General features: G+C 44.5%; 1 protein-coding gene across 2 annotated transcripts in view; it reads right to left on the reverse strand.

The window, feature by feature from the left end:
• Positions 1–790: 790 nt before the first annotated feature.
• LRRC3B (leucine rich repeat containing 3B) overlaps positions 791–15,724 on the reverse strand; it is a 366,132-nt gene continuing 351,198 nt past the window's right edge. The window contains exon 3 of one of the 2 annotated variants that reach the window (XM_069212022.1): positions 791–2,034. In XM_069212022.1, the coding sequence (XP_069068123.1) occupies positions 1,105–1,884 (780 nt within the window). In that variant the 5' untranslated portion in view covers positions 1,885–2,034 and the 3' untranslated portion in view covers positions 791–1,104. The remainder of the gene's footprint in view (positions 2,035–15,724) is intronic. The other variant, XM_069212021.1, reaches the window with a different exon arrangement.

Raw genomic sequence — 15,724 nt, forward strand, 5'->3', positions numbered from 1 at the left:
TAGAATGTTTATGAGAATCAATTCTCCCATACTTTTGCCAGCGCCCCCTCCATAGAGCTTTTGGGCCATTTGCAGACTGATTTCAGTAATAGAAATAGTTCCTCAAGCAGTCCAGTAGAGGTGTATGGGCATACCCAGATCACCAATGGACAAAAAAAGAAACTAAAATAATCCTCTGGGCAGATCCAAGGTGTGATTGACAATGTCTCAAGCCAATGGCAAAAGAATCTAATGGCTCTAGAAGGTTGACCCGTAGTACCCTCAAGTAAATGTAGAGCGCAGTATGATCGCCATCAGTGGTGCATGCACCACATACGCCATACCTAAAAATGGTTTTGTACTGTTGTTCCCTGCAACACATCTGTGGTCACCTAGTGGTATTTAAAAACTTGTTTTTCTATTTACACATTTCCATTGGGAACTGTCAAAGCTGGTATTTTAAAAAAGAGAATCACTATATTTGACAATCACGAATAAAGAGAGTTTTAGAAGACGGCAATGGTGCCCTAAGCTAGATGGAAAGAGGAGAGATTTCCAGAACATCTAGGTGCTTTTAAGAGCAGCTGATCAAATGTCATGCAAACTTGCCATGTGACGAACTATGTCTGACATTAGTCTATTCGGCTTTTATGGGTACCCTCCCAAATAAACATCTCCCAATTTCTCTAGCTGTCAAACCACCTTTGTGTGAGTGTCTTGTGTGTGGAACCCCCTGTTAATCACACTGACTACAAAAACAATGTCACACAACCGACATGCATTTGAGAAAATTGACGACTTACCAAACCTTCAAAGTTAAGCTTTTATTTGTTTTTTAAATTAAAAAAATAAAAATTTCCTTATTAAATCGTGAAATACATCCTAACTAATGGTTACACAGGCGTTGACTCGGTACAGAAGAACTTCAAAGAAATGAGAACAGTGTACCACTCAACAAGGGTTTTTTTTCTCCTAAGAGTTGGGCGGAAGTGGCAAGGGTCAGCTGAGCTGAAATAAAAGGCTATTTTTTACTTTTACAGTGAGTATTGGAACTAACGACCTCTGGTCAGGGTGCCTCCAAAATTATAGTCCATTTCTCATCCGCAGTAGCTGGTTCTAAGAATACTATACCACAGTGCTAATGTCGTCAGCCTCTTCTGGCTTCTTCGGCCTGCTCGGCAGGGATTTCAAGTACTCCAGATGCCTTCTCGCATCCTCTTGATTTTGTCGAACATAATATACCACATAGGATATCACCATGGTGAACCAGCCAAACATGGTGACCAGCATGGCATAGTCTGTAGTCTTTTTGAGAAGGTTACAGAGGTCGGCATCATTGGCATTGGTGAGGAAGGCCCTGCCTGCGTGCTCAGCAAGCACTGAGGTTTTGCAGATGACTTTGCTGGGCGTCTCATGGTTGGAGGCCATGCTTCTCAGCGCCTGCTGCAGGGTACAGTCGCAGTGCCAGGGGTTGTTCGCGATTCGAGCGCGAGCCTTCAGGCCACTGAATGCATGTTTGTGCACGCTTGAAATCTGATTGTCTGACAAGTCCAGAGTCTGCAAAGTTTCTACCACCCCCTTGAAGGAATGTTCATCAATGAACTCAATCCCATTTTTGGATAAGTTGAGGACTTTCAGTTGATGGAGGTCTTTGAAAATTTCATTCGGGATAGTCGTGATCTGATTTGAGTCTAGATTGAGCAGGACAGTTTCAGGTGGGATGTCTCTGGGTATCTCTTTGAGGTTTGCATTGCTACAGGTGACATTGAGACCCCCGGAGTGAGAGCAAAGGCAGCCTTTTGGGCACATACTGGCAGAATGAAAGCACAGTATCATAAGGACAAAGCTTTGTAAGAGCAGACACATGGAGAGAGACCGAGTTAACCACAGGTCTACCAGATGCATGCTGGGATCTCAGCACAATCATGGGGCCGCTCCTCGTTTATCCAGATGCGGTAACGAAGAGTGCTGTGAAGCAATTGTCGCCAAAGTTCATTGCGAGCATGAATCATCATGGGCACCTCCTCTCTGCCAGCATCCTGCTCAGCCATACGCCTACAAGAGAAAGGAAAAAATAATTAAGTTTGGAAACAAAAATTGATTGATCTTTTTTACATCAGACTTACTAGTGCTGAGGAACAATATAATGATGTACATTTTCTAATGAAAAATATCCCTACAAAGACCTGTAAGTTCCAACAAAAAAAACATTACTTACAAACACTGACAAGCTCCAAGCAAGGCACAATGTGGTTGGGATTATTGAACAACTCTAAAAATATACCTGTTATAGGCTTAAAAATACCAGATCAAAGATTCACTGACTTGGTGTCTTTAAATTAACTTTGGTTTGCAGTGATTTCTTGAAAGCACTGAAGTTGCCGGTGGTTGCTGTGTACATCTTTCTTCTCCTTGTCCCTAGTTCTGAGATGTAGTTCGGATTTGGGTTTCTTTTTAACTGCTCATTACTGTAGGAAGAGACTCCTTATTGGATAACCATTGGAGCATGAATTTGAAATTGGAGGATACAAATTAAATTAGTATCCTTAGATTGATTAGTGGGAGCTGCTTATTTGTTTGCACATTAAATATTGTGTAGTCATTTGTGTATGTGTTTAACCTCTTAGGTGTGGGCGTCGGCCACTGGCCGACGCCCACACACCCTCCCTGGTGCGGGTCACGACCAGTGGCCGACACCAGGAAGGGTATTAATAAATCCTCGGGTGCGTCGCACCCGAGGATTTTTTATTTTTTTTAATCTCCCCCCGGGAGACACGGAAGCTTCCGTGTCTCCCCCCGGCCCCCCACCCGCCCCTTTGCGGCGCGCTGACGTTTCAAAGGTGTTTTCCCCATCAAAGCAGGAAGCAGCCTTGCGGCCGCTTCCTGCTTTGATGGGGAAAACGGCCTTTCCCACGTTCGGGAAGGCCTCGTAAGAAAGGGGAGACACTCCCCTTTCTTACGAGGCCTTCCTGAAAGTGTTTCCTGGCCCCCGGTCGCAGCTGTGCTGCGATCGGGGGCCAGGAAACACCTTCAGGTTTCCTGGCCCCCTGATCGCAGCACAGCTGCGATCGGGGGGCCAGGAAACACTTTGAAAAGGCCTTGTAAGAAAGGGGAGACTCTCCCCTTTCTTACGAGGCCTTCTGAAACTGTTTCTGGCCCCCGATCGCAGCTGTGCTGCGATCGGGGGCCAGGAAACACCACTAGACACCAGGGATTTCACTTTGGGGGGGCGGTCCCCCCGGAAAACGGGCCGCCCCCCCCCCCCCGGCATAATTTTTCTAAAAAAAAAAAGGTACACCCCCCCCCCCCCCCACCAGTTTTTTTTTTTTTTTTTTTTTTAAATAAATACAAATAAAACAAAATGACAGGGGGTCGCCCGTGGGCAGGGTGACCCCCTGTGGGGGCAATATTTTTTTTTAGATGTTGTAGGGTTTCCCTGGGGGCCATTTTGGCCCCCAAGGAAACCATACAACAACTAAAAAAAAATAGATGTAGATATAGATCTATATATATCTATGTAGATAGATATATCTAGGTACATGGATATATCTATAGATATATCTATGTAGATAGATATATATATATAGAGGTAGATCTATATCAATCAAAGAGATTTATAAAGCGCGCTACTCACCCGTGAGGGTCTCAAGGCGCTGGGGGGGGTGACGGGGAGGGAAAGGGGCTGGGAGGTTCACTGTTCGAAAAGCCAGGTTTTGAGGCCCTTCCTGAAAAGAAGTAGGTTTTGGGTCTTGCGAAGGTGGGTTGTGAGGGCGTTCCAGGTTTTGGGTGCAAGGTAGGAGAAGGATCTGCCCCCGGTGGTGGTGTGTTTGATGCGGGGGACAGAGGCGAGAGAGAGGTCAGCTGAGCGGACGTATCGTGTGGGGGTGTGGAAGGTGACTCTCGTTGAGGTAGGCAGGGCCTGTGTTGTGGAGTGATTTGTGTGCGAGGATGAGGATCTTGAAGATGATCCTTTTGTCAATGGGGAGCCAGTGGAGGGATTTGAGGTGTGGAGAGATGTGTTCGTGTCGGCGGAGGTTGAGGATGAGTCGTGCTGCTGAGTTCTGGATGCGTGTAGTTTGCGCTTGAGTTTTAGAGTGGTGCCGGCGTAGAGGGCGTTTCTGTAATCAAGCCTGCTGCTGATGAGTGCGTGAGTGACAGTTTTTCTGGTCTCTGTGGGGATCCATTTGAATGTTTTTCAGTATACGGAGTGTGTTGAAGCATGAGGAGGTAAGAGCGTTGATTTGTTGGGTCATCGAGAGGGAGGAGTCTAGGATGATGCTGAGGTTGCGTGCGTTGTTGGCGGGGGTGGGTGCAGGGCCTAGCGTGGTGGGCCACCATGAGGGGTCCCAGGTGTTTTTGTGTGGGCCAAAGAGGATTATTTCGGTTTTGCTTGAGTTGAGTTTCAGGTGGTTGGCTGTCATATATATATCACTTTTGCCAATATGTGTGTGGTTTCCCTGGGGGGAAAAGGCTCCGACTTGTCTAGTGCCAGTTTTAGTGCCATAAAGAAGCGCAGATGGTTTATATGCCTACTGCAAAGAGCAAATCTGTATTTTATGTAAATAGCTGAGTACATTAGTAAAGTCTATGGAGAGATGAAGGGCACTTTTGCTGGGTGGTAATGAGGGAATCCGAGGAGGAGGGAGTGGGAGCACCAATAATGATTGTTGGACTGGGCGCAGGAGGTGCTAAAGACTGTGACGAATGGTATGTGACAAGGTGTTTTTTGAGTGTCTTGAAAGTACGTGCTGATTGAGGGAAGAAGCGCAGGTAAGGTGGCCTCTACTGTTGCACGTATCTCACACACACCATCGATTTTGTGACTGTCTACGTAGGCTAGTGTTTTAGAGCAACAGTTTAGCCAATAGCAGAGATGGCATCTTGATGGATGACTGCTGCCTGCACTCGGGTTATAGAGGACCGCTCTGACATAGGATCAGAGACTGAGACATCAGATACTGAGACAGCATCTGAGGGATAGGACAATGGCGCAGACTCTGGGAGTGATTTTTCAGTCGGAGGAGTCCCATTCGATAACTCCTCTTCCAGTACATTATGAGGGAGGTGATGAGGACAGTCCTGCTGTCCCTTCGCAAGCTGTTCGTGCAACTGGGTAATAGTGGGTTAGCCCAACCCAGAGAGCAGGTGAATGCGGCGGCAAGCAGAGAGAGAGAGAGAGAGAGTGCTCTCTTGGGAGCTCCCCAATTTAGTTCAGCCCCAAATTCCACCACCCAAATCATATTGTGTAGACATCAAAATTGTCTATGGCAAAACAAACTGGTTTTGTAAGGCAGGCACCTGTGTTTTTGGTCCTGGATTCGGCGGCCATATAGAGAAACACACTAAACCCAAACATTTCTGGAAACTAGACATTCGGGGGAGTCCACAGAGGTGTGACTTGTGTGGATGCCCCAAAGTTTTCATACCCAGAATACCCTGCAAAGCTGAAATGTTGAAAAAAACTCAATTTTTCTGGCATTTCTGTCACACAAACTACAGGAATATGCTGGGATCCACAACATTCCTACCACCCAGTGACTCCTCACCTGTCCTGATAAAAACACTACCCCACTTGAGTGCCTACACCTAGTGCCTGTGTCAGGAATGGATCACCCCAGGGTCAACAGCTGCCTCACGTAAGGACCAACATTGACCGTTGTGTGATCTATTCCTGTCGCAGGCACCAGGCCTAACCACACAAGTGAGGTATCATATTTATCGGGAGACTTGGGGGAACGCTGGGTGGAAGGAAATTTGTGGCTCCTCTCAGATTCCAGAACTTTCTGTCACCGAAATGTGAGGAAAACGTGTTATTTTAGCCACATTTTGAGGTTTGCAAAGGATTCTGGGTAACAGAACCTGGTCCGAGCCCCACAAGTCACCTCATCTTGGATTCCCCTGGGTTTCTAGTTTTCAAAAATGTGCTGGTTTGCTAGGTTTCCCCAGGTGCCGGCTGAGCTAGAGGCCAAAATCCACAGGTAGGCACTGTTTTCTATGAAAAAATGTGATGTGTCCACGTTGTGTTTTGGGGCATTTCCTGTCACGGGCGCTAGGCCTACCCACACAAGTGAGGTATCACTTTTATCAGGAGACTTGGGGGAACGCTGGGTGGAAGGAAATGTGTGGCTCCTCTCAGATTCCAGAACTTTCTGTCACCGAAATGTGAGGAAAACTTGTTTTTTTAGCCACTTTTTGAGGTTTGCAAAGGATTCTGGGTAACAGAACCTGGTCCGAGCCCCGCAAGTCACCCCTCCTTGGATTTCCCTAGGTCTCTAGTTTTCAGAAATGCAAAGGTTTGGTAGGTTTCCCTAGGTGCCGGCTGAGCTAGAGGCCAAAATCTACAGGTAGGCACTTTGCAAAAAACACCTCTGTTTTCTTCCAAAAATGTGTATGTGTCCATGTTGTGTTTTGGGGCATTTCCTGTCGCGGGCACTAGGCCTACCCACACAAGTGAGGTATCATTTTTATCGGGAGACTTGGGGGAACATAGAATAGCAAAACAAGTGTTATTGCCCCTTATCTTTCTCTACATTTTTTCCTTCCAAATATAAGAGAGTGTGTAAAAAAGACGTCTATTTGAGAAATGCCCTGCAATTCACATGCTAGTACGGGCACCTCGGAATTCAGCGATGTGCAAATAACCACTGCTCCTCAAAACCTTATCTTGATCCCATTTTGGAAATGCAAAGGTTTTCTTGATACCTCTTTTTCACTCTTCATATTTCAGCAAATGAATTGCTGTATACCCAGGATAGAATGAAAACCAACTGCAGGGTGCAGCTCATTTATTGGCTCTGGGTACATAGGGTTCTTGATGAACCTACAAGCCCTTTATATCCCCGCAACCAGAAGAGTCCAGCAGACAAAACGGTATATTGCTTTCAGAAATCTGACATCGCAGTAAAAAGTTACAGAGTAAAACATAAAGAAAAATGGCTGTTGTTTTCAGCTCAATTTCAATATTTTTTTATTTCAGCTGTTATTTTCTGTAGGAAAACCTTGTAGGATCTACACAAATGACCCCTTGCTGAATTCAGAATTTTGTCTAGTTTTCAGAAATGTTTAGCATTCCGGGATCCAGCATTGGTTTCACACCCATTCCTGTCACTAACTGGAAGGAGGCTGAAAGCACCAAATATAGTAAAAATGGGGTATGTCCCAGTAAAATGCCAAATTTGTGTTGAAAAATGTGGTTTTCTGATTCAAGTCTGCCCGTTCCTGAAAGGTGGGAAGATAGTGATTTCAGCACCAGAAACCCTTTGTTGATGGCATTTTCAGGGAAAAAACCACAAGCCTTCTTCGGCAGCCCTTTTTTCCCATTTTTTTGGAAAAAACAAAATTTTCACTGTATTTTGGCTATTTTCTTAGTCTCCTCCAGGGGAAACCACAAACTCTGGGTACCATTAGAATCCCTAGGATGTTGGAAAAAAAGGACGCAAATTTGGCGTGGTTAGCTTATGTGGACAAAAAGTTATGAAGCCCTAAGCGCGAACTACCCCAAATAGCCAAAAAAGGGCTCAGCACTGGGGGGGAAAAGGCCCAGCAGCTAAGGGGTTAATTAATGCTTGTTGCTGTATTTTCTGTGTATTGTCTTGTAGTTCACATCATCGCCAGTGTTTAGGCCTGTGTCCCTGGCATCCAGGAATGACTCAGTGGCGGGGGAGGGGGCAGATTTCAATAATGATTCATTGGGGGTCCCCGGGTTCCAGTTATGATAAAGAGGGGGTCCACAGAAGTCAAAAGGTTGGGAACCACTGCTCTAGAAATTCCCTTCAAATAGGGGTTTGTAAAAGGTGTTTGACTTCGGACCGGAAACTCAGTGCACATGGAATGTAAGTGTATCTCAGATCTCATAACGTGGGGCGTATAAGGAGCAATGCCATGTATCAAGAGCGTTGTGCGAGCAACCAGCAATGCATGCCACTTCGGCACAGCAAATGTTCACACAAGTTCACTATTTGCTCCCCATACCTACACTTTAATAGCCTCCCATATAAACATTAACATGTCACACCCCCTTACATCAACACGCTCATTCTGCAAATTATTTGTGCACCATGTCAACAAATTGCCTCTACTATCAAAGGATAAAGCGCCCCTTATTTCATGCTTGCTGGCCCTCATATCAGTAGTAATGACATATCACATGACTTAACCTGTCGGTACTTTTATTGAATATCATTAGTACATTTATTTCTTCCAATGACATTTTTATTTACTTCCAAATCTGAAAATAAAGTGTTCCTATTGTTAGCTCTTGCCCTGTTTGCAGGGTCAGGTCTTGTTTCTGAAAAATAAATAACAAATGTTCCTGACACTTTGGTGTTTTCTCCAAACGCATATGGGACATCGCTTCATTTTTCGTGTTCAATGCTCCCATGTCTGTGATTCTGGTCAAGTGGGTGAAAACAGCACTGGAAGAGCTCCCTTACATAGGAGTGGCCTTCCATCGCTGTTGAGTCAACAGATCTTTGATGGGTTAAATGCAGTCAAGAAGTGTCTGACGATGGAGTGGAGGGAAGCTCCATTGTTGGAAACCGACCTGTAACCCGCCTCTAAATGTGGCATCTGAACCAGGAGGTGCGCAGAATGAGACATCTGCCAGTTTACATTGAGTACCCCATTGTCATGTAGATGACCATCAATACTACTTAGAGTATCTGGCTATACTTGGTACTAATCTTTGTCTCATGCTGCAGTTGATGAACATTAACTCAACCAAGGTCTTGTTCCACCCACCTCTGGGTTTGCTGCCTCATTTTTGGTGGGGAACCAACAAACTGCTGATGCTCAAACTGCAGTAGGCTCAACCATTGGAAAGTGCTTGCTGGCAGCCCATTAGTCAAAGCTGTTGAGCCACTGTTGCTGTGAGGCAAATGCATTGACATGACTGTTAATAGCATATTATAGCAACTGGGTACCTTTGAAAAAGATGATGTGAAGACAAGATTTGCTTTCTATTAGTACCAAACTAAGAAAAACATCAGGAAATGTTACAGAGGCTAAACGTCTCAACGGAAGAATGACATAGACAGCTTAACCAATGGCAAAGCCAGAAATTCCAAATGCTGCACAAATGTCTTTTATTCTTACTATATCTTTAAAATAAATTGCAATATGAATGCTGCAGGAGACATTCATAAAGACAGGTCTAAAAGGCTTTCTTCATCAGATTGGAATCACTTACAGAAGTGTAAAAAATGAGTGGTAATAATGACACTTGGGGCCTGATGTAGATTTCAGCAGATGGGCTACTCTGCCACAATGATGACAGATATCCCGTACGCCGAAATATAAATTCCATTATTTCCTATGCATGATAAAGAAGAAATCAACAGAAAAGAGCAATAAAGTGTAAGGAATCTAACAGGTTCCTGGCCCAGTGTTCGAAGAGTTGTTATAAGTCTGCATTATGCATCGCCTGCATGAGACTGAAGTATGCTCTCCAGGGCTGCCTGTGTGTTAGGTGATGGAAGATTTAATATGGATTAAAGGGATGCTAGTTTGGAGGAGAACACGTGGGCTCAGTTTAGGAAGATGGAGTCAGAGATCCTAAAAAGGGGACACTGAAAGAGTTCAATGAGTGTCATGCCCACAAATTCAAAGGAAGCCTAGGCTGGATCTGGCAAGTTCTGGTAGAAAAACATTGAAAAGTTACCGACTCCCAAGTTGCAGTGGCAACACCATTTGCAAAATGAAAGAAGTCCCCTCGGGTCACCTTCCCCTTCGTTAATGTAAAAACAGTCTTGTTGTGGAGTAGGCAGTGGTCCAAGGTAAACAAAACTTTAAATAAAAAAATTAACTTTTCTTGTTAAATACAGTCCTGTTTCCTTTAAGGGAAACGGGCTGCGTTTGAACCAAAGTCTTTATTTAAAAGCAGTCGCAGACATGTTGTTCTGCAGACTGTAGCAGGCCACCATCTCTGTGATGAACATCTATCGGAGCAAGTTGCAAATTGCGACCTACCAGAATAATGTGGTTCTCTGAGTCTTGGGGAAAATGTGCATATGTTTTCAGCAGAATATCAGCTACTGTCTGCCACTCTGGTCCCCTCAGGCCCATTTACTTTGTGCTACTGAAGACGTATGGAGGACTGACTCTCCAGTACTCTCATAATCACTCGGCTGAAAGTTTCTGAGGAAGAAAGCTTGGGAAGTTTTATCTGCATTGCCTGTTGTTCTCTTAAGAGACTGGGGCACATTACAGCTGGGATTTGCTGTCAGTGCCTTAGGTATTTCTCATGTGTAATGATGTTTCACTACTGCGTTGTTTTATTATAGACTTGAGGGTAATTTGCCAGCGTAATTTGCGTAATTTGGGGAATTTCACTTTACGCTTGTTAAGTAAACTTTCCAAAATTATGCCAGTACGCCACTTCCCATAATTACGTGCTATTTGTGCTAAAGACTTACAATGACTGTGCAATTTGTGAAGTACGTGAGTGGCTGCTGTTCGCGGCGCTTATGCTTACAAACAAGCTCATGACACAAAATGACACAAGGACGTTAAAATATAGCATGACATAACAGATTCTCATTTTGCATAACTACATATTATTTTGCTGTAAAGTCACATAATTATGTGAAAGTAAAGTACACAGATTTTACCCCCCCCCCCCCCACACACACACACACACACTTAATGTTCAGGAATATCTCTGCTCTGATGACGATCCAGCACATACTTAACACCAGAAATCAGATTCCTTAGTTTGGAATGGTATTAATGCCAATTTAACTTTTCATCCTTCCGGAGATGATAACATTGCATCACTGTGTTTACTGATAGTATGTCTATTTGCACCACTATACCCTGGTAAAGTCCCTGGATCAAACTTTGTGTAAAAAGCAATTAACTGTTAATACGCCATGAAAGATTTGGCTGGGCAAATAATTTGTTTTTTTACTCTGTGAAGTTTTTTCCCTAGATTCTGATGTGTGAGTCCCAGATTGGGGCTTTCTATTGTGAACTGATGTATTTCTGGCTTTGAATGACTACCTTTTTACGCAGTTTTCTTTTTTCGGAATCGATTTTGTAAGTACTGGTGGATTCAATGTTGCCAAGTTTTAATTCGCTTTTCTCTCTAATGTATTTGGTCGTCGTGAATCCATTTGTTTTTGTAAACAAAAATTATTTTTGTTTTTGTGCATTGGCTCAGATTGTTCAAGATTCCATTTTTTTACTCGTCTTGGGCAAAACGATTTTGAGTCAACCGTGGTGTTTCACGCTTTGGCTCACGTGTGAAATACGTCAAAAGGTGTTGGTTTGACAGGGTTGGATGGTCCGTGAAATACGGCGAAAATGGACGACTTTGTATTTTCTGGCGTTAATATCTTATTCCGTGGGTCATTTAGTGTGTGCAAGAGGTTTCTGTTCAGCACCCAGCTGGTGTGGTAAATGCCACATTGCAGCTCATATATTCGTGTGCCAACCACCCCCTGCTTTTGAATGTAGTTATTGTAGGGCAATGTTTAAGGGTAGTAAGGGCTTGCCACAGAACGCTCTTCCCATAATTGGTTATTGGTGTGAGGGCCGGCATTAGGGTGGTGCGACCGGTGCAGCTGCACCTGGCGCTGACTTTGGTGGGAGGGGGGGGAGGGGGGCGCTGTGTTTAACAATAACTTATGGGTTTAAAAGCACGTGAGATTCCCTGTGCATCCAGCAGTTTCAGGCACCAATAAAAATGTCAAGATAACTCTGATCTTTAATGTTAGTGCTGGTGAGAGATCTGAATTTTGTCCAGTGGCAGTTTTGAGTCATCATAAAGTAGTCCAGAGGGATAATGTGCCGGCTGCAAAGAACTTGTACCATGCAGATCACAGAGCTGAGTGTGAGTGAACTGTGAGTAGGTCTTTAAAAACAAGCATTTGAAATGCAATAGGTCTCGCATTTGTGAAAGTTTGAGCTATCGACCGTGTAAACGGCAAAGTCTTTTACCCATGGGTTTTAGTTCGGAGTTTGGAGCAATGGTCATGTGCTCAAGTTGCAATTGTGATTCTGTGGAAGTGGGTGTCAAGGAGGTATATAGTTGTCAAAATAGTGACTTGGCAAAAGTACAAAATGCAGAGATTACAGGTCACAGGGTATGTTGTATGTTGTGGGGTGTTAAAGTGAAAGCGATACAAGGAAGTGCAGAGAGGAGGGAGTAAAAAAGTGGGTGCGGAAAAGTAAAGAGAAAACGTGTAGGATGTAGATGGAGGATATGTGGAGAGGAAAGGGCAATACATGTCTAACATAGAATATACATGACAGGAGTGGTGAAGACGATCGAAGACCGGTACCCTTTTCACAGGCCTTGGTAATGTTCAAGTCACAGACTCACGATTTCGGATTGAAAACTGTTTCAATATTATTTGCAACATCATAATGGTTGGTATATATTTTAAACAGCTAACTCAGCCACTGACAAAACCACCAGTCCTGGCTGGTGTTAGCTGTTGTGTTCTATGCGGATGCAATAAAAACAAGCATTTGCAATGGGTCTCACGCTTGCTCGAGTTAGAGCTGTTAACGTGGTTAATTCCTAAGTGAACTTTTCTTGCCACTTAAATTGAAAATGAAAAATAACACAGTTGACCTAAGTGCGTTTGCTCGAGCTAGAGCTGTTAACGTTGTAAATTCCTAACTGGACTCTTCTGTCCACTTAAATTGAAAATGAAAAGTAAAACAGTTTACATAAGCAAGCTGATTCAAAGCGCTGCGGCCGCCATGATCATGAGCGCAAAGGAGAGACACAAAAGGAAAAAGAAGTTCGCTCGCTGTCAAAGGTATCAGCAAAAGTGCAATTTTCCATGTAACAGAGTCGGTGTCCGAGGCAGTAACCAAACCACCCCAGGGAGGGACAAATGTAAAGAATTTACTAATCATAACAAAGGATTTTTGAAAGACAAGCCCACGAACAAGTGACAGTGATGGGCATGCGGTGGGTGTGGTTAAAAGCCCGCAGATTGATTACAAAGGGTCGACCTAAAAAGCTGAGAGAGGCACTAAAATACCAGTTGTGTGATACACTATGGAAATTACAAAAAATTTAGCTGATGCGTTTATGCAACATCCTTAATATGCCACGCCCCTTTATAGACTACCCACCTCACCTTTTTATCCCACTTAAAGCCCTGCACACTCCAATGATCACAACGTGAGCAGTGGTGGGTCCGTATGGCCTAGGTGCACAGGCTCCGTGAAATGGCTCCACGAATGTCAAATGGTGCCATGGCAAACGTGATATATTTACTACATCCTGGCTTACCTGTATAACACTTTTTGTAGTGGGATTTTAATCGCGCTTTCATCATTAGAAATAGTGTCTTAAATGACCCGTCATGCAAGGGGTAGTTGGCTTAAAAATCAACCTCTGGTTAAAGGGGTCACACGTGACAGAGAACATTTGGCAACTATGGATGTAGGTGCTAATTATATGGTATGGCCTGGTGTATACAAAGCAAGCTAATCTGTGCACTTCACACTGTGGAACGGCTGTCTGTATGGTGATTACCGAGGTAAGATATACCCCGCACTGCAAATGAACGTACATAATGTGCCATCAGCATTGGCAAGGTGTAATGAGTATGTGCACAGACACATTGAACACCTCATGCAGCTGCTGCAATTGCAAAGCAAAAAGTCCCCAACCCTGTGCCGCCCCGTTTCTCCAAAGGGTGTGATCTCCTCAGTACTCACCAGTGTAGGAGGTAGTCACTGCACATGGACCCACACAACAGAACCCCCCAATATGGTGCTGAACTAGCTCCCATTAGAGGAATGACCCCCAGCAACAAAGCAAACATCATGTGACATGCGCATCACGTCCTACTTCTCTGCGTCATTGCATGAAAATACTGAATGAATACGTAGTTCCGACAATCAGGAAAACTTCTATGATTTTGAAAACTAACGTGACATCATTTGCCAGATGCAACTTTAAGGTATATTACTAATTGAAGTCGAAGAAAAAAAAAAGAGAGAGGTTACCATTCTTCTTTCTGCAGCGCTTTATAATTTAACATCGAGGCTGCTAACTCTGTTTTCACACAGGCTATTACAATATAAAATGCAAGTAAACATCAAGGGCCGTATTTATACTCCGTTTGCGCCAAATTTGCGTCGTTTTTTTAGACGCAAATTCGACGCTAAACTAACGCCAACTAACGCCATATTTATACTATGGCGTTAGAGGCGAATAGCGCCAAAGTTCCCGGAATGTGCGTCATTTTTTAGCGTGAACCCCTTCCTTGCGTTAATGATATGCAAGGGAGGCGTTCCCGTCTAAAAAATGACTCCCAGGCCTTTACGTGGTATTTATACTCCTGGGCAAAAGAGACGCCCGGGAGTGGGCGTGGCTAAAAACGGCGCATTTGCGCCGCTTTTTAACGCCTGGGTCAGGCATGGCGTTAAGGGACAAGTGGGCTCAAAATGAGCCCAGAGTGCCCTCCCCTGCCCCCAGGGACCCCCCCTGCCACCCTTGCCCACCCCAGGAGGACACCCAAGGCTGGAGGGACCCACCCCAGGGACATTCAGGTAAGTATTTTTTTATTTTTTTTAAATAATTTTTTTTGGCATAGGGGGGCCTGATTTGTGCCCCCCTACATGCCACTATGCCCAATGACCATGCCCAGGGGACAGAAGTCCCCTGGGCATGGCCATTGGGCAAGGGGGCATGACTCCTATCTTTACAATGATAGGAGTCATGTTGATGGGGGATGGGCGTCGAAAATAAATGGCGCAAGTCGGGTTACGACGATTTTTTCGACGTAACCTGACTTGCCCCATTTTAAGACGCCCATGCGCCATTTTCCCCCTACGCCGGCGCTGCCTGGTGTACGTGGTTTTTCTCGCGCACACCAGGCAGCGCCGGTCTGCTTGCGCCGGCTAACGCCATTCAATAAATACGGCGCCCGCATGGCGCTTCAGAATGGCGTTAGCCGGCGCAAAACTTTTTGACGCTAAACTGCGTTAGCGCAGTTTAGCGTCAAAAAGTATAAATATGGGCCCAAGTTACCCACGGCAAACACAACAAAGAGGTCCCAAAACTATATTCTGCCATTTGCACACACAGGATCGCCTCGCAACGCCCCGCCGCTTCCTGACACGATGAGCTGTCACATTGGCTGTTTTTTTACATTAATCAGCTAGATATAGCAAGACTTTAGTTTATCTGTGCAGTGCTCAAATTAACGAGTACGCATTTTTCTTTAGGGGATTATGGAAGCCTTAATTTGTAAAAGCAGTAAAGGTGTTGTTATAATACTTACAACATAATACTTACCCTGTGTCTGTTTGCACACTGGTACAAATATGTGGTTAGCACAATCGGCTTCAAAAATACAAAAAAATACAAAAACTAAATTCTAGTTAAAATAAAACTTCAAAGCACCATGGCCGCCATGCGCGAAGGGGAGAGACAAAAGAATAAAGTAGTTCACCCACAATAAAGCATATCAGCAATCATGCAATAATCCATGTAACAGGGTCAGTATGCAAGGCACAATAAAACAGCCTCAAGGTGGGACAAACGTTAAGCATTTACCAATTACATCAAGAGATTTTTGTAAGGCAAGCACAGGAATGAATGAAAGGGATGGGCATGAGGTGGGCGTGGTTAAAGCCCACGGAATAGATTACAACAGGCCGAGAAGCGCTTGCACGCTTGACCTAAAAAAATGAAATGTATGTCAGAGAGAGGGTATTGAGAGATGAGGGGCACTGTTGGACAGTGGTAATGAGTGAATTTGTGGGTAAGGAGGTC

This window comes from Pleurodeles waltl, chromosome 10 (assembly GCF_031143425.1).
Source record: "Pleurodeles waltl isolate 20211129_DDA chromosome 10, aPleWal1.hap1.20221129, whole genome shotgun sequence".
Classification (NCBI taxonomy): Eukaryota; Metazoa; Chordata; class Amphibia; order Caudata; family Salamandridae; genus Pleurodeles; species Pleurodeles waltl.